The 17,839-nt window shown below is 54.9% G+C and overlaps 6 protein-coding genes across 6 annotated transcripts; 3 read left to right on the top strand and 3 right to left on the bottom strand.

The window, feature by feature from the left end:
• Positions 1-197: 197 nt before the first annotated feature.
• On the bottom strand, positions 198-697 carry CABS01_13544 (uncharacterized protein; the record flags this gene model as incomplete). Its single annotated transcript, XM_060546886.1, has 2 exons — positions 198-593; positions 650-697. 2 exons carry the CDS (start codon positions 695-697, stop codon positions 198-200), a joined length of 444 nt encoding a protein of 147 aa, XP_060394710.1.
• Positions 698-2,192: 1,495 nt separating this feature from the next.
• Positions 2,193-2,501, top strand: CABS01_13543 (uncharacterized protein; the record flags this gene model as incomplete). Its single annotated transcript, XM_060546885.1, has 1 exon — positions 2,193-2,501. The coding sequence occupies one exon, from the start codon at positions 2,193-2,195 to the stop codon at positions 2,499-2,501; it is 309 nt and encodes a 102-aa protein (XP_060394709.1).
• Positions 2,502-6,897: 4,396 nt separating this feature from the next.
• Positions 6,898-9,431, bottom strand: CABS01_13542 (stress-activated map kinase-interacting protein; the record flags this gene model as incomplete). Its single annotated transcript, XM_060546884.1, has 3 exons — positions 6,898-7,014; positions 7,085-9,353; positions 9,409-9,431. The coding sequence occupies 3 exons, from the start codon at positions 9,429-9,431 to the stop codon at positions 6,898-6,900; spliced, it is 2,409 nt and encodes an 802-aa protein (XP_060394708.1).
• Positions 9,432-9,834: 403 nt separating this feature from the next.
• Positions 9,835-11,025, top strand: CABS01_13541 (uncharacterized protein; the record flags this gene model as incomplete). The annotated part of the gene is made up of 1 exon (XM_060546883.1): positions 9,835-11,025. The coding sequence occupies one exon, from the start codon at positions 9,835-9,837 to the stop codon at positions 11,023-11,025; it is 1,191 nt and encodes a 396-aa protein (XP_060394707.1).
• A 303-nt stretch (positions 11,026-11,328) lies between these two features.
• On the bottom strand, positions 11,329-12,855 carry CABS01_13540 (uncharacterized protein; the record flags this gene model as incomplete). The annotated part of the gene is made up of 2 exons (XM_060546882.1): positions 11,329-12,124; positions 12,194-12,855. The coding sequence occupies 2 exons, from the start codon at positions 12,853-12,855 to the stop codon at positions 11,329-11,331; spliced, it is 1,458 nt and encodes a 485-aa protein (XP_060394706.1).
• Positions 12,856-13,937: 1,082 nt separating this feature from the next.
• Positions 13,938-14,285, top strand: CABS01_13539 (uncharacterized protein; the record flags this gene model as incomplete). The annotated part of the gene is made up of 1 exon (XM_060546881.1): positions 13,938-14,285. The coding sequence occupies one exon, from the start codon at positions 13,938-13,940 to the stop codon at positions 14,283-14,285; it is 348 nt and encodes a 115-aa protein (XP_060394705.1).
• Between the last annotated feature and the right edge of the window lie 3,554 nt (positions 14,286-17,839).

Below are 17,839 nucleotides of genomic sequence, written 5' to 3'. Positions count from 1 at the left end.
AAAAGATGGTTGAATATACATTTGATGTTTGATTGATGTACAATTCGTACTGGTATTACATCTTGATATCTCTGATAATCCCAAAAAAGCCCAAACAATGCTGTGTAGTACCCTTTACCACGCACCGGAAATTTCAGTCGTTTCCGCTAAGCCATTTCGTTCCATAATTCCCATGATCATTGTTTTAGATTCCCAATTTACAGGTTGGCAACGAGAGCAGCACCGCCGAAGAGAGCACCGAGAGCAACGGCAGCAGTCTGAGCGGGGGCGGCACCGGGAGCAGAGGTGCTCTGAGCAGAGGCGACGCTGGAGGCGGCGGAGTTGGCCTTGCTGGTGACGGAAGCGATCTTGGAAGAGATGGAGGCAGAGCCGGCGGCATCGGTGGCGGAGGTAAGTTGCTGGCTCAAGGAGCTGACCTCGGCACCGGCAGAGGAAGTAATGGAGGCGATGGCCGAAGAGGCGGCGCCGGCGGCGGACGAGGCACCGCTCAGGATGGAGGAAGCCTCGGAGGCAATGGCGCTAGAGGCGGAGCCGATGAGGGAGCTGACCTGAGAGGCGCCGGGGACGGCGGGGGTGGTGGAGGCATCCTGGGCCTGAAAACGGTTTATCAGTATGTGGTAGGAGAGAGTGTGATGAGGATTCAACTTACGGCGACCAGGGAGACCAGGGCGAAGACGGTGGCGGCGGAGAAACGCATTTTGACTGATTTAAGTTTGTTGGATTTGGTGTTTAGGGAATGGAGTTATTGAATTAGATATCGAGTAGTCGAGGACTGTATATTTGTATGAGATTTGGTTGATTGGATAGAGTGGAGGGAAGGGAGACGACTGGAGGATGGGCTGACGGACAGAGGTCTTATATATCTTCTGATGAGACCATCTAGAGGGGAGTAACGGGAAGAGAGAGCCAAGCCGAGCCGCCTGTGCCCCGTTCGTTCTCTCACTCACCTCTCTTCCTCTCCTTACCTCACACCCCCAATGAACCGTTCGTCATTCACATTCATCTCACACCCCCTTCACGCCGAGAGAGGCCAGGCACCACCACAAGAATCCTCCACCAAACGCCGGGCACGCAAGCCTAGCACCAAGAATACTTGGCGCGTTGGTGTGTTGTGGTAGGCAAGGGGAGGTACTCCGTACACCGTACTCGCGGCGTGGGCGGTGCGATGATGGGATTCCTTTCCCCGTTTTCGCCTCCTTTCGTTTGGGCGAGAGGGCTAAGAGGCGGAACCAGGGGGTGGAGGTCAGTCCAAGGAGGCTAGGGGAATACTTGGTTAAGCTGTTGCTAGTCTAGCGGACCACGGGTGGCACTCCGAGACTTGATGCTACGTACCCCGGCCAAGGTCGAAGCTGGGGAGGGGAGACCCATGTTCGGATATCCCAGACATCCCAGAATGCGCGAGTGCCAGACTCCCAGTCGTGAAGGAGGTGTGCTCTATTCGTGGTTTATGTCTGTCTCTGTGGGTTGTGGCTCCGTAGGACCAAAGGGCGAACGACAAAGACCCACTTCCTCACGTCATCCCCGCGGTAACAATGCAGTTTCCCAACTGCCTTCTCGGTACTCTTTCTCACTCTACTTGTACGCAGTAGACTCTAGCAACTAGGCCCAATCGATGGTGGCCAGCTGGAGCAGTCATGGGAAAGAGGGCAGGCTATGGCTGAGCTGACTGAGTTGGCACGGCTGGCCGGTGGGCATACGGACAGGCGTGACAGGCTGGATGGTCGGCATTGGCAAAGCGGAAAGCTCTCCCTACCTGCCCCTCTGGCAAGCCTGCATGTCTGAGACTGGGGATACCGGGGATCATGATCCCATCTTGGGAAAGATCAGGAATTCCGAGGTAGCCTGCTGTCTGCTGTGCTGAATCTGTGCCACCTCCTCTGTCTTTCTCAGCCACTGGTCTTTTCTCACGGCGATGATTTGACCGTGGCCATCAAGCACTAACACCGTGAGCACCCTGCAGGACGAAACGCTGGACGGCCACGCTAAACGCAGCTGAAGTGTACGTATGTTCCAAAGCAGAGAAAACCGTGCAGGAACCGTCGAAGAATCCGATGCCGAGAGAGAGGCAACATTTCCAATTGGGATGGGCACCTAATGATGTCGTCCGCCCCCAACGAGAAACAAGCGCCACATTAGGCCGGATCTTTTGGCCAAACGGACTCGAATCTAGCCCACGCTCGAGACGTGTGGATATGTGGCTAGGCTCGAGCGGCAGCCGTAAGGTCGACGGTTACGAGGACGATGGCCGAGAGAGGCGGAGGAGGACGACGACGGTGGCGCTCTGCGTGGCTAACGGTTTGGCTCATGAAAGCATCAAGGGATTAGCCCGGCGCAACTGGTACCTACCAGCTGTTAGGCACCTGGGATCCGTCAATAGCTTTGCTATGCCTCTCGGCTTTGGTGTTCCCAAAGATAGCAGCAGTGATTATGCTCGCAAGCCACGCGGGACGTACACAGCCAACGGCGTGGAGCAGCAGGATGAGGCATTGACGGGAGGATGACAATGTTATCCCGCTATATCCACAACGTCAGCCATCGGCTCGATGCGATGCTTGCATACCCAAATGCATGTGTACATCAATAACGGAGAAACAAGTCCGCTTTCCTTGCTCGTCGTCCGCTTTTCCGTTTTGTTTTCAGCCGGGAGAAGCGAGTCAATTGGCAAAATGTATTGTGGGTTCGGATGAGGCGGTGGTGGACGGGGGAAAACGAGCATGGCCTATGCTGTCCAAGCAAACAAATGCAAAAACGAATAGCAACATGTCATCAACAATAACAAAAAAACCGGGGGTTCTTTTTGGAGAAGGTACGGAGTACCTACTCGGGCAGACAGGCAGTGGGCCAGTGGCAGACACCAACCGGAAAGAAAGAGACATGGACATGGGTAATGAAGGTAGGTACCTTCCCGCGCATGCAATGACACCATGGGCCAAGGACTTGGGGCGCTGCGACGGCGGCGAGGAGGAGATCGACAGGAGGTGGAGAAGAGATTGGAGGGATATGATTCGTCAAAGCTTGCTATTCCCGCGTCTAGAGGCCCCCCATAAGGCCCATGCTCCGGACTGGAGAAACCGCCAGCCATGACAAAGTCCCGTCGACATCGGATATGGATACGTACCTGCACCTCACCGTGTTACTAATGGATACACCTCTCCAGCGTGGATCAACTCACAGAGTCACAAGACGTAAGGGAAGGGGAAATGGGCAAGGGAAAAAAGAAAGAGACGGTGACATGGGGGAGGGTCGTCCAGACAATCGTACTGTTTGTCCAGTGCTCTCGGCCAATTGCCTGAGGTGCTGTTCCACAGGTTCACAGTCTCACGGTAGAAGACAAGGCTTTGCTTCGATGGAAGCCTAGGAGGAGGAGGAGGAGGAGGAGGAGGAGGAGGAGGAGGAAGCACCATGGAACAAACCAGAGACTCAGAGGATGAGGCTTGTGTACATGCGGAGTAAATACTAGGTATGCGAGAGAGCGAGAGAGGGCGGAGCTTCACTGACTGTCGGGTCCCCCGGATCGACATTTTCTCTTCGTTGGGTCTCTGTTGAGGCTGCCAGCTGGCGCAGCTGAGAAAGAGCTGAAGCAGACACAGAACACTGCCCACCTGTCAACGAGAGGTGTGTCCCATCTTTCACTCCAAGTCTGTAATAAGCCTCTTGCCAGCCTGCCAGCTCAAACTCAAAACTCAAAAAACAGAGGTCCTCGTTGGGTTTCTTGACAGGCGTGGGAAAAGAAGACGAGCAAACTTTCTTTCTGCTCGTGGAATCTGATCTGCCAAGGATTCTTACGCTTACCCGGAAGCTTGATGCACTGACGTGGGCAGGCACAGGCAAGGCAAGGTCAATGCAAGCCGCTAGGCATCATGCTTCTTCTCACAGGCCCTTTCGAAAGATCCTCACACAGCGCTGATTTCATATTTCTCTCCTTTCAATTGAGCCCTCGTTATCCTTTTCCAATTTCAATATTGCCATCTGAGAGTACTATTTTCTCTGGCCTGTCACGTCCTGTCTGGAGATGAAGTCAGAACACCACCACCTCCGGAGGCTAGAGCGAAAAGAGGACAGTGTCGCGAGCCGAACTTCGCTGTATGCGTACGTACATGGTATGAGCCGTCATCCGCGGAAGGGGGTGGGCCTCTGTTTGATTTATCGCTATGACGTATGAATGTGGCTGCCCCCCTGCCATTGGAGGTTCCACTCGCAGGCCCCATCATTAGCATCACATTCGGAGCCCGGAAGAATTATGCAAGATGAGACGGAGGAAAAAGATGGCATCTCCCGTCGCTCCGGTTCGCAGCTTCGAAGCTTGGTTATCAATGTATGTATGAACTTCGCTTGGTCTGTTAGACCATGGAGAAGACGGGGGGTTGCGGGGAGCTGCTTGCTTGGGGTTCCGGCCGTTGGAAATTGGGAGCTCGCTACCTAGCTTGCTAGTCTCCAGACTCTAGACTCCTACAGGTCGTAGGTAGGGGCTATTGTGAGTCTCGACCGTTTACTGGGTGGTCGAATTTGAGAAGCGTGAGAGAGGCGTGGTGGTCTCGACCGGTCGAAGCTTCCCGCCGTGCCGTCTTCTAATCTCCAAGTTCCATGGCAGAACCCTCGTCTTTTCGAAGTTTTGGCCCTTTCCGAATCTTGACGGTGTCAAAACCCTTGGCGACAGCCCGCGCCAATGCAGTCCAATGCGCATGGAAGGGTGAAAATCAAATCTGAATTTCAGATCAGACGTACGACCAATTGCAGACGGGTACGAACTCGTGCGTCTGTCTGGCTGCCACTTCATGCACACGCATCCAGTCTCGATAATTTAGAGCGCACAGACTGGTAAAGTCCCGTGAGCCATGAGGAGATTGGAAAGGAAGCGCATGGGAAATGAGGACCTGTTTGCAGCCTTGCTAGCATGAAGATGGGGGGGCGTGTCTCCGAATCCAAAGCAACATCAGCAGATTCCTCACCCCAAACTTCCGTGACTCGGAAAGGAAGAGGAAAGAGAATCAAATTGCGTCACAGGATGCCAACCGCCATGGATGGAGGTTACCTACCGTTCGTTTCAAGAACCACGCTTCTTTTTTCGTGACGGCGCCGTCGCCTCTTTTCACTTGAAAGTTCGGATTAAGGTGAGGTCAATGCAGAAGGTTTTCTCGCCATCAGGCTAGAAAGTCAATCTGCGAACCGGACGACCCTCGGTGTCTTCGCGTTCTTCTTTTTGAGGTGTCACAAGCCCTGTGAGTCTCCAAGTTCGTGAATACCTGCTACCTACTACTGTGTTGCTTCTGTGGGTTTCGGGGACCAAAAGATGAACACTCAAAAATCCTCAGATTAGAAGAAGTCTTGCTCGTGGGAATTTGAACCGAGTTACAATCGTGTGGCACGGCTGGTCAACACGGACGGTATTGTACGACGTACCTCACGCACGCCTTAGAGACACGTAAGACCCCGTCAAGAATGAAGATGGCTCAAAGCTTGAAGTCTCGAACTTTTATTCTCAGCACCGCCTACCTATACCTCTGCATCTCTCCCTGCCTGCCTGTACCTGCTGGCTCGCCGCCTTGCCAATGTCGTACCGTCTTTGCATGTGCAAGACAAGGCTAGAAGCAGCATACGCTACAAAGCCTGTGACGCCTTGGTCGCACAGAAAATCAATGAGGCTTCGCCCTGTCGATGGGACCGTTCCACCGAAAAAGAATACGGGACATATCTGTTCACCGTCAAAAACTTTTGGGTCTTTTCTCAGAGTTCTCCCCGTTTTCGGGTGATTGCACCCATGGATTAGGGATAAAATGGAGCTTTGTCCGACCCCTCGCTCCCCCCAAGTGGCGTAGAGCAGTTACACCAGGCATAACAATAAGCATATGTTGTACGCGCCTCGCCTGGGAAACTACCGCGAATTAGCATTTGGAGGCTGCTGTGTCAGCCAGGCAAAACAGTGTACTCCGTAAGCAGGCAGGCAGAAGATGTAGATGAGCGTGACGAGGCAGTCAGCCTTGACGCGGCCGCCTCTCCGGCGTTCCAAGTTATGTTGAAATACGTTCTTTTGATTGCTTAGTCTAAGGTACTCGAAGCTACAAAAGAGGCACAGAGGATAGGGCCAGAGAAGGGGAATCCTGCCGCAAAGGGATCTGAGAGGGAAAATAGTATCAGCTCATGTACTGACAACCCCCTCCCCCTTCCCCCAATTCCCTGGCCTCTGATTGCCTCATCTCGCTCATCCATCGTGCCATCATCCTCTCTCCCTGGCCTTGTGTCCAGACCTCGGGTGTCCCAGACTTTCCCTTCATAACCGAAATGTGCCTAGCCTTGCCGAGCCCGACCAAAGCAGAGAGCGCGACCGCGGCGCCAAGCATCCCGGCCCGCGGCTCCAATCGTATTGATCTGCATGACGCAGAAGCCAGGATGCGAACCTTAATTGGACATGTACCCCACACCCAGAAAGAGACCATCCCCATTTCCTCAATCCCTTTCCACATTTCCTACCCCAAGGGGGCCCAATCCTGTTTGTCTCTCTGGTTCCTCCGGCCGTGGTACATATTACATAATTCTCGTTCCCCAATTGTGAGGAAGGCGAAGAGTCCGCAGCGACAGCAAGTTCTCCCTGCTAGAACACCTTAAGCAGTGAGAGAGTGGCCACCCACCCCACAATGGCGGTGACGCGTAATCACCGTGTCCGGCATACGGCACAGAGGGCGGATTCATCCCGACCAACCGATGCCCGTCCTAGTCAGCAATTGGAGTGGATCTTCATTCAGCCCATCCAAATGTTCGACGCCGCTTCTTCCGCAACGTCACTCAACAGTTGGTGTGTGTGGCGGTGTATACGTGGCGTAGCGTTGTGGCGGAAACAAGACAGCTCAGACGTGATGCAGCCCCGTATTCGTCAGATCATGCGAAGTGTGATCAAGGTGCTCAGCCCATAACCTGTGCAACTCCCTTCTTAAGTTCGTTGACGATCTCATGCGCTTCTTCCACCGATTTGGCTTCGAAGTCGTAGCGCTTACTCTCGGTGTCCCGGTAGATAAACAGCTATTGAAGTCCCTAGTCAGCTTCTGATCATCGTGCGGCAGACCGCCTGGCAATATGGGTGCCAACTCACCTTGAATTGGTTCGGGTGCTTGCTAGACACCTTGCATCCAATTACTTGAGAAATGTGCGCCGTGGTCGTTTTGGAATCTCTTGTGGTGGGTTTGATGTGCACGTACTCTCCATCGATTTCGAATCGCTTTTCGGACTGTGTTATCATCCGGACGGTACGCAAACGCCATACGACCCAAGCCTTGTGATATGCACTGGTAAGCTCTGCCTGCTTGATGGCCTCTTGAGCCAGCGGGTGACTTCCCATGATATGCGGCTTCTTGGACTTGCGGCCAGGCTGATCGCCCACAAAGGGGAGAAGCTTTGGCGAAGCACTTCCAGGGGATCCAGTCATGGCGAGTGGGCCGTCTGTAGCGAAACGGCGTCGATGCAATTCCAGATCCGACAAGCTGCCGATTGCCGCGACCTTGGTGTCAAGCAAGATGACGGGGCCGCCGCCAGGCATCTTGAGGACATGATTGGCCTTGTCCAGTTGTCTCTTGCGGCAGACCATGTCCAGCACCTCGGCCATGTACGTCTCCGTCGTGGTGTCTAGCGTGACCAGCTGGCCGGGAGCCACATCGGTCGAGTGGAGATGTACGCGCAAAAGCTTCTGTTGACCCCGGCTCGTGTTGGGCGCCGCGGCTGGCGCCTGAGGTGCGTCGGCGAACATACTATGCTGTTGACGATAGGTAGTATTCGTGACGGGGTTCGGGCGAGGCTCTGTGGCGACGGGAAGGAACGAGTTGAGATTCGGCTGCGGAGTGTTGCGCGGAGTCAAGTCCTCATCGACTTCCTCGGCCGGCTCTTCTTCCTCTTGTGGAGTGATGCTCTGGTTTTCGGCGTACTCGGATTGACTCGCTTGGACCAATCCAAAGTTATCATAAGTCTTGGAGTTGGCTCGCATTCTTCCGGCAGCTCGGTTGTTTGCTGTAGTGAAAGACGTCAAGGCCTTGTTGCGCTCAAAGGGCGGGAAGTCGTCATCGACCTCTCCGTCCTCTTCCACCATTCTCAGCGTGAACCAGTTGATGTTGGCTTTATCGGCAGGTATAGGTGGCTGTCGTTTTTCCTCGTTGTATCTCCAGAGTGCCAGGCCAATGAGATCTGCCACAGTGACGGGGCGATCACCACCCTCGCCATGATGCACCATGCGTCTGATGGGGACCTCAAACGGTTTCGTAGGGCTTTCAGAGAAGGCAGCGTAGATGCGGACAGCAATGGGATTGTTCTCGCCCTGGCCCGAAAGTGCCGCAAATCCCTCAAAAGGAACCTTCGGCTTTGTCTTCCGAGCCCTGAGAGCGGCAGATAGCAGACTCTTAGGTTGAATCATGCTCATGGGCCGAATTGTGCTCATGGGACGAGGTGGTGGTAGAGCCTGCAAGATCCGAGGTGGCGCTTGCGACTTTCGAATAGTAGAGGTTCGCGTGAACTCTCGGGGAGGTGTTCCAACGACTTGCTTGTGCGGGGGAGGCTCCGGGTTCTCAACGGCATCCAGAATAGAGGCCGAGTCGATACTTTCGATGTAGGCGCCAGACATATCTGATCCGTCGGAATCATCCTCTTCCTCCTCTGGTAGCAACTGCGTGCCAGCGCGCTTGATCCCAAGACTAGGTTCCTCCAGAATCTTAGCCTGAAGCTTCACCGACTTGGCCGCAGCTCTGGCAGCCTCTCGCTGCTTGTGGAACCCGGACGCGTCAAACTCGTTCTCGGATGATACCTCGCTGCTGGTCACTGTATCCCTCCGTGCTCTTTCCTTGACGACTTCCAACGCAGATTGCGAGCCTCGACGTGCGCCGGGGGCTGCGCGAGGAGACATGGCTGGGGATTGCTTGATTTGCGATGACTGAATCGGACTGGAGCCGGCCCTCGATCGAACGGGCATCTTGGCGAACTTGATCTGCTGGGCCGCTCGCTGGCCGGCGTCATCGTCATCACTCTCATCGCTCAGATCGCTACTATCGTCATCTTCAAGGTTCTCCCGCCGCCTCCTTCTTCTTGTAGCAAGACCGGGGCCAAGCGTATCGGTGCCTCCTCCGGTCAACATTCCAGCTTCGTCGGGCTCATCTTCAAGGGTCACTCCAGCCTGTCTAGGGGCTTGGAAATATTCGGAGGCAATCGCGGTTGGAATTGGAGGGGAGTAACATCGCTTGACGAGGTCGGGGTTGGCTTGCCATGCGACCGCCTTGAAAGCTGAGGAGTTCATGAACCCCTCATTAAGGGTGATCAGTCGCTCTCCTACTCCATCGGCGATCTCAGTGAGGTAGCCGCAGCGTAGCTGATACGCGACTAGCCTGTTAGAAAGTAATCAGTAAAGTATTTCTCTTAAAGAAAGCAATGCCCACGTACTCTTCGTTCTGAATGACCGACATGATGGGCAGCTACCGGTCAACGGGAAATGAAAGGAAATGGTCAGTAACAGATCATCCCAAGGGCTGTCAGATCGAAAGAAGCCACGCCCGCGATCGGGAAAAGAACATAATTGCAAGCTCAGCTCACAGAATGGCAAAGGAAGCTTGGTGGAAAGTGTGAGGAGAAGGAAACAACTGGCCGCCGAGGGGTAGCTGCGAGATGCGGTCGTACCTCCCTCAGCCTTGTGAAACAGCAGTGTTGAAGATGTGGCTCGTGCACCACAATGACGCACGGCCCTGGACTAGGCGACCAGCCTCGCATTGGTGCACCCTGTTAACCTGTACTTGTAGCACTTCACTTTGCCATCGACACATTTTCCGGCTCTAATCCATATCCACCGAAACGACTTAGACTTTAGCAAAGATGGGCCTGGTAGACTATTCGGAATCATCAGGATCAGAGGACGAGGCACCTGTCAAGCCAACCGTCTCTAAGCCAACGACTACTGCCACCGGCAAGAAGCCATTCCAAAAAGTCGTCGACCGGTCGAACCCAGGCAAGATCGTCGTCAGTCTGCCATCGACACAACCCGAAGCCTCGAAGGGCTCCCTCCCGAACGACGAACCTCCAGCGAAGCGCGCGCGGACAGGAAACGGCGGTGGTCGATTCAGCGGCTTCAACTCTTTCCTCCCAGCTCCCAAGAACGCTGCCGCAAAGGCCGCTGCTTCGGCGCAAAGCAGCGGCAGCGGGGGCAGCTCGTCGCGGCCGGCGTTCCAACTAAAGACAGGCGCCGAACCTGGATTCAGCAGAGAAATAGGAGGATCAAACACGGATGGATTGCCAGGCTCCGGGGCCGGCGGGCTCAGTCTGCCCCCGCCCAAAGCCCAAGCGCAACCATCGATACCAGAGGGGATGAAGCCTGCGGACGAGGTCAAGCTGGTGGGAAAGCCGATGATGTTCAAGCCTCTCTCCGTGGCCAGGAAGCCAAAGAAGAAGACGGTGAACTCCATTCCACCAGGAGCTACGACGCCAAAGCCCGCATCGACTGTGGCTCTACAGCCGGAGGCGGCACCTGCACCAGCACCCGCACCAGCGCCAAAGAAGGTCTCCCTGTTCTCCATCGAGCCTGAAGAGACATCGACAGAAACCGCTGCGTCAGGAACCAGCGGCACATACGAGCCTCTCTTCGAAACAGAACAGCCGGCAGCAGCGGACAATGGCTACGCAGACTATGCAGCACAAGCACATTTCACGGCCCCGACGACGGCGCCCAACGCGTCAGACTCTCTCGACACCATCGCCAACGACCTCAACCTCTCAGCGGCAGCCAGGCGCGAGCTCTTCGGCCGCCAAAAGGGCGGCAACGTCGGCGCCGCGCCACAGACGGCGTCGAGGGTCATCAACTTCAACACGGACCAGGAGTACAGGCACAACGAGGAGATCCGCGCCGCGGGCCAGCAGCAGATCCACAACCCCGTGCGGGCCATCGCGCCGGGCAAGCACAGCCTGCAGCAGCTCGTCAACCAGGTGCAGAATCAGCGCGAGGCTCTCGAGGACAGCTTCGCCAAGGGGAAGAGCAACAGAAAGGAGGCGTCGAGTCGGTACGGATGGTAGAGAGAAGAGACACAAAGTATGATACCCGAAATAATGAGAGATCTTAATGATGAGGAATGTTTGTGTTCTTGTCTGAATTTTAGGGGCTTTTGCCCTTTTTGCCATTTGAATGCAGGTAATGTACATGATGTCTGGCATTGCCCTGACCTGGTATCCCCAGAAGAAGAAGAATGTACTCGTGAAGGTCGTAACACTTGAAAGGGAAAAAAAGCTATCTTACACACGCACAGAAGAATGCACCAAACCGCTCCTACATCTTCTTCACATAGTTCAAACGCAGCAACAAAATGAACAAATCACCGCTCAGCAAGTCATGACAGGGGCAGTGCGACCGCCACCCACACCGGCAGGTCCCATGAGGAACCCCCACTCGCCGCGGGTGATGGGCGAGATATCGTCGTAGCCGTTGGGCGTCATCGGACCCGACTGGCTGCGACGGTCCTCGTGCAGGACCTCGGCGATGGAGACGGGGCTCCAGATGGACACGGGCGGCTGACGCTCCGGCCGGGCCGTGAGGTCCTCGTCCTCCTCTGCGACCTCCACTGGCGCAGCCACCATGTTCCTGACGTCAAAGTTTGTCTGCAGCTTCAGGACGGGGCCCTTTGGCGGGGAAGGCGGTTTGGCGATGCGGATGAAGTCGTCTGTTGCGGCTACCGTGCCAGCCAGCGTCTCGTCAACCTCGCGCTCGAGTTCCCTCACCGTCCTCGCCACCTGCGCCGCAGCGCCAACACCCTCGATGGCGCCTACCCTATCCGGGCCGCCGTAGGCCCTGCGGTACATCTTGTCGACGTCCGCGAGCGCGACGTCGGTGACGCTGAGCCAGTCGTAGGAGCGGAGGATGTCTGCCTTGGCGACCTTGTTGCCGGCGCGGGAGAGGACGAGACGGCGGAGCTCGTCGACGGCGTCTTCGAGACGGAGAGGGGCGTTCGTGCGGGAGTAGCTTGAGAGGGCGGCCTTGAATGTGTAGAGGCGATCGAGGGAGACGAGGGTGAGGCCTTCTGAGGCGAAGAGGACTTCGTTTTGGACAATGGAGCGGCGGATGAGGCTGCTTGTTAGGCCGCAGGCGGAGCCGTCTACTACCGGGGGAAGCCATTCGGTTCTGCAGGGAAGAATGTGTTAGTGGGTGCTCTGTAGGAAGGGGGTTCGGTGTTAGAGGAAAGGAGCGTACCCAATGCGGAACTTCCTCTCTGCCCGATCAATGGTCTGGCGCAGAGTCCTCTCTTGCTTGTCGGTGAGCAGGTCGGCGTGGACGAGGCGGATGCCAAAGGGGTTGGGCGACATGGGGCCGGAGGCGTCGGTGATGGTGGAAGAGGCCGTCGACGGTGTCATGGGCGGCGGCGAGAGGGGGATGCCGGGCGACAGAGGCCACCTCAGTCTCGGGCCGTTGGTGTCCATGAGGAAGGATGGCGTGAAGACGAAGCTCTCGGGGGCGTTGCTGCCGGCCGATGAGACGGAGGAGACGGAAGAGATGCTGGAGCCGGTGTTTGTGCGGACGAGCTTCTTGAAGGAGGAGACGGGCGATTTCGTGGAGAAGTTGAAGCGGGAGGACGACGACGAGACTGAGGAGGTGCTGGATGCCGAGCCCGGGACGGGCGACATTGTCGGTGAGGAGAGGACCGACGAGCAGGCCGAAGAGGAGGCGGAGGAAGGGAGGAGGGTGGGGAGCTGGTACTCGCGGCGGGCGACGACCAGGGTGACGTGGAGGGCCTTTCTGGCGAGGCGCTTGGAGGCATACTCGAGAGCCTCGTTGAGATGGGGCGGCAAGTGCTGGACATCGAGAATGGAGGTGCCGGCCTCCAGAGGCGACGAGATGCGACTCTTGAGATCCATTGCGTTGTTGTGTGGGTTTTTTAGAGATGTTTTCCGTTGTCGATGAGAACAATGTAGTAGAAAGCCGAAAAAGGTGACGCCAGGTCGATGAAAGTTACAAATTTAAAAAGGAACTATTCGAAGAGAGTGTGATAAGGAGACACTGAGCGCCAGGCTTAGATTTGCGCGAATGTTGAGAAAACACAAACACCAAAATACTACTGCTGAACAACTTTCTACATCGTGGATGGAAGGGGGAGGATGGATGATGTTATATCAATCAACAAAACCGGCCTGTTGGCAAACGTGCATGTATCACCCCCCAAAAAGGGTTAAAAGGGTTTACCCAAAAAAAATCTGAAACAAGACGCAGAGGAGCACACTCGTATGCAGGAGGAGCCCCCCTGGTAAGCCCGTCTCGTTGTTGCTGCGATGCAACTCAAAACAGCCTTATGGGTAAAGAGGAAGAATGAGGTGGGCGTGTGGCCGCCGCCTCCTCCTTTGGTGTAAGTCCCTATAGTCCCGAAGGGGAAAGCAGCTATCTGCCGATGTACTTCGTACACGAGGTGTGGATGAGATACCTCGGACGTTGACCCCACTGACACTTACGAATAGGTACCCTGGACATGGGTCGTCTCTTTCCCTCACCCCGCAGATGCCGGCCGGTGAGGTAGGTACCTTGGAAATGCACACCACAATGACCACCACACGAGGTACCCGTCGCATAGAGATGCGGTGAGAAAGGGACATGGAATGACTACAATACTACGGCGGTGACGATGATGGGAGACATGGAAGAGGTAGATCGAAAAAGTGGGATAAAAAAAGGTTTGGCGTGGCGTGGCGTGGCGTATGTGACAAGGGAAACTCTACCGTCGACTACGTAAGGTGCGTGGGCTACTCATTCAGCGCCAAAGAAAGATGAAACCCGTCTCTTCTAGATGACAATGTTGGACGACGTGGTGCGCCGCGTGCGTATCGTGGCTCTGGCTTTTTGGTCATGGTCATGGTAGAGCCCAAGGGGGCAACCCACGGAGAAAAGCAGGGGTTCCCAAAGGGGAGGGCGGACGGCGGCGGAGAGAGTGCTCAGTAAAAGGGGAGCTATGGATTGGTGGGCGAGGATTTGTTTCATGATCTTCCTCGTTTTCTCGTCTTTAGTTTACACGCCATGCACGCAGCACCACCTTTCCATCATGGCCTTCCCGCCCCCTCCACACAGGTACCTACCTAGAACCCGGACGGTGACATCCACGCGAAGGCGACAACGAGCTCTTCTGCCAAGGAATGTGGGAGACACTCGCACGAGTGAGGCATGGTATCTGCGAAAGAGAAGCAGAAGAAAGAGGGGTGGGGAAACCTGGAAACAGCAACCGAGAGGGCCCCCGCCTGTCATCTATCTCAGCCCGTCATCAAACGTGCCGCCAGCCATACCACGCGTTCCCGACCCTTGACCTAGCACCATAACCCGAGGTATACTAATTATTGTGAGGGCCGGTCGTTCAAGTTGAGAGAGCTGTCGGCCGTTGTCCCCGATGGGTGAAGTGAGCTAAGCTCGAAGTACCTGGCGACCTACGCGTACGACTTCATGCCGCCCGGTAAGCTTGCCTTACTCTTCCTTTGCCTGGGCATAAGACTGGACTGGGTGAGATGGAGTCTGGTTTTCTCAGTCATGTTCTAAATCAAGAATCGAAAAGGCAAATGAGTTGAGTGCAGAAACGGAAGCTACTGCACTCCCATCACACGACATACCCGCGTCCCCGTACCTGAAAATGAAGACGAAAAATTAGGTAAGAATTCCAGAAATAAATCATATTACAGAATTGAAAGAGCGAATCAACCACTCCGAAGGCTGCCTTATTCTCCGGACCCAAGATACGGCCCAGATCAGATGCACCGCTGCGAGCGCGTGCATTTCCCCCCTGAACAACAGTTCATTTGAACGACGGGAGTTATCCTGCAAGAGAGAGAAAGAGAGAAAGAAAAAAAGCCGTCTGTCCGCCCTGCGTCTTGGGCTTCTGGGTGTGGAATTCATGATTTCAACACCTTTCGTCCAATCGTAGAATTTCCCCCAGCTGCATCACTGCTCTAGCGTCACCTTGTCCCGTCCCTCTGGGCGGCTACGGTGCTATTTTCAGCAATCTGTCACTGGCCGTCTGCCCGCGACAGACCAATCATATGTCATTCTGACGGAGCGCGGGGATCGACTTTCGGATCGACGTGGGTGGGCGCTGTGTGCCGGTGCAGGGGTGTACGTGCATGATGATTGTGGGGGCTTCCACCTTACGTACACAGTAATAGGTATGTACTGTGGTAGGTGTGCTGCTCTGCTCTGCTCCTATCCCATGATTTTCCCATCCCATCTCAAGGATCCCATGGTGCCAGGTGGATCTTCTGCTTGAACCTTGCGCGGGCCCGCCGTTCTCGCCAGCGTCGCAAAAATAGATTACTGCGTGGCGTGGGCATGGCGTGGCACCGCATGGTATCTCTCTCTTTCTTTCTCTTTTACCCTCGCCTTCTCTCTTACCTCGTCCACCGCTTCGGAGAGGCCAGCCCGCTGGGGTGGATTAGGGGTGGAGATGACCGTTTCCAATGTGGAGGCCGGCGATGGCGAACTCGTGGGAGGCGTGGCCGCCAGTAACGGCCAACGCCTTTGTTCTCTGTGGAACGCAGGAACAAAGAGGGAGGGGCATTACCGACGTTCGTCACGGTAAACAGGTAAACGAGGATCGCCAACGACAAAAGAGAACGTTGAACAAAGAACCACTTAGGTCAAGCGGGTTCCCTCTCTTTCGCCCAAACAATGGCACAACAATCTTCAAACTCTGGCGGGACTGCTCACCGCAAAGTAATTCGTACAGCCATCACTTACTTTCTCTGTCTTTTTCTTGGACTTTTCTTCAGTCCGATCGATTCGGGATTATTGGGGTTGCCGAAAGAGGAAACCGCTAGTGCGGCAGGCGAGAAGTAAATTAATTTCTTCGCCGTTATGGCGATGCCAAGATGCCTCTCAATGGACGTGGGGAAGGTGTTAAGCTTCGCTCAATTTACTTGACGGTTGGCCGTAACAAAGATTTCAGCTTGCAGTACATAGTAGGGCCACGGGGAAATAACATCAATCAATTCAATATACCCCAGGAAAACAAACCTTTTCGCAGTGACAACGTCTCGTCTCGAGATGCCGCTCGAGATAAATTGCCCCTCCCCGCTCCCTGAGTTCACTCCACCTTTTACCATGTTGTCGGGCTGTGACGAAGAAGCTTGGCGGGTGATCAACTCTCATGGTCACTCATCGAGATTGCGACGATGAAAAGAACAGACGAGTTGCATACAGATAGGAAAAGAAGAGTGGGAGAGTCAGTGACGAGGGCAACTGGAAACGGGGCCAAGGAGCTTGGCGTGTTGGGCTCTTCTTGTCCGTCACCGTTGGAAGCAATGCTTGTCGACGATACATATAATGGTGCACTAGACCACCTACTAGGTAGGCAAGGACCAAATAAGAAACACCACCAAAATAATACCAAGAGACAAGAAACGGCCAATATAGAATTGTAAACTCCTCGAGTCGATCATAGGCAGAAGAAAAGAAGGTTTCTTCGAATCCGTCGCAAAAGCCACAACTCCTCATATTGGCTCTTTCCCGAGCGTCTCGTGACATTATCATCTCAACTACACCCCATCATCCTATACCGTACCACGATCGAGACCAAGGCCGATTTCTATCCCTATCCTAACTATCGCATGAGAACTACACACTAGCATCGTCTTCTCTCCCTCTTTGGCCGCGGTTTACATCGCTCTTGGCTCAAACAGCCTGCCAAGATCTTGTCAGCCAGACAACTCACACATCACATCGGATCGAGAAAACGAACCTCCAACTAGGTACCTTGGCTTGCCTTGAACTTCCGTTCCACCACCGCCACCACAACCCACCCACTCACCGGCAGCTTTCCCCGCGCCTGCGCCTCGCCTTCATCTGAAGTTGTTCGTAATTAACCACAACCAACTTCTCTATCCTACTCAGCATACCTTACCTAACTCCTCACCTTCCCAGTGGTGTGGTACGCCGAAACTCTGAAGCACGTCACTTCAACTCTTCCCCCCTCCCTCCCTCCCCTTCAGTTCATGCACAGCAGCACAGAGGTCTGGTAGTGCAACCCGAGTGAGCCGAGCCTCATCCCATCATCCCGCCATTTTGATAGCAACCACACGAAACCGTCAAACAACCCGCCAAAACCTGCTTCTCTATTATCCCGACTACTAGCTTCGCGGGTTCCACGGTACTCTTCTCCCCTCCTCATCAGCTGTCGCCTGCGTCATCGTCCACCCATCCATCGCTCTTCTCAACCCCTCCCCTCCACACGAACATCACCAACTCTGTTTCGCCCAGCCAAACACCGGCCAAGAGAAATCTCTCCTCTACCCCGCGATGAGAACCGCCGATTTTACAACTTACCAGCACAATCATCGCCACATTTTCAGAAACTCTCTCTCCTCCCTCTCACCCATTCGTCCGACAACAACAAACGGGCATCGCGAGATGACCTCACATCCCACCCTCACAGTACTTTTTTCCAAACACCCACAACATGCCGACGGTCCCGCCAAGCACCGCCTCCGAGACCCCCCGCCCCGGAACATTGTAAGCTCGCCGGTCCCCGATGTGCACCGATCCCGATGAGCTTCAAAGTCTAGGCTAGCCCATTGAGCCCCCCGTCCCCAAACGGCCTCGCTTTCTCATACACCATAAACGTCACTAGTCGTTCTCTTTCCAAAAAAAAAAAAAAACAAAAAAAAAAAACCATCGGATGGACACCTTTCCCCTCCTCGTTAACCAACGGTTCTCGTAAACCAAATCAATCGCAGCCCAGCAACAAGTAATCCACCCATCCCCCGTAACCCCCGAGATGGCATCGCTCCCGTTCGCAGCCAGCCGCCGCACATTGGCGAATGCATCATCAGCCCACGGTACAGCAAAGCTGTACACCTTGACCCCGCGAACGGGATT

Source organism: Colletotrichum abscissum (genome assembly GCF_030869225.1).
Source record: "Colletotrichum abscissum strain IMI 504890 chromosome Unknown Scaffold_46.1, whole genome shotgun sequence".
NCBI classification, from domain to species: domain Eukaryota; kingdom Fungi; phylum Ascomycota; class Sordariomycetes; order Glomerellales; family Glomerellaceae; genus Colletotrichum; species Colletotrichum abscissum.
Note: the sequence above shows the minus strand (reverse complement) of the source record. Positions and strands in the feature narration are given on the sequence as shown.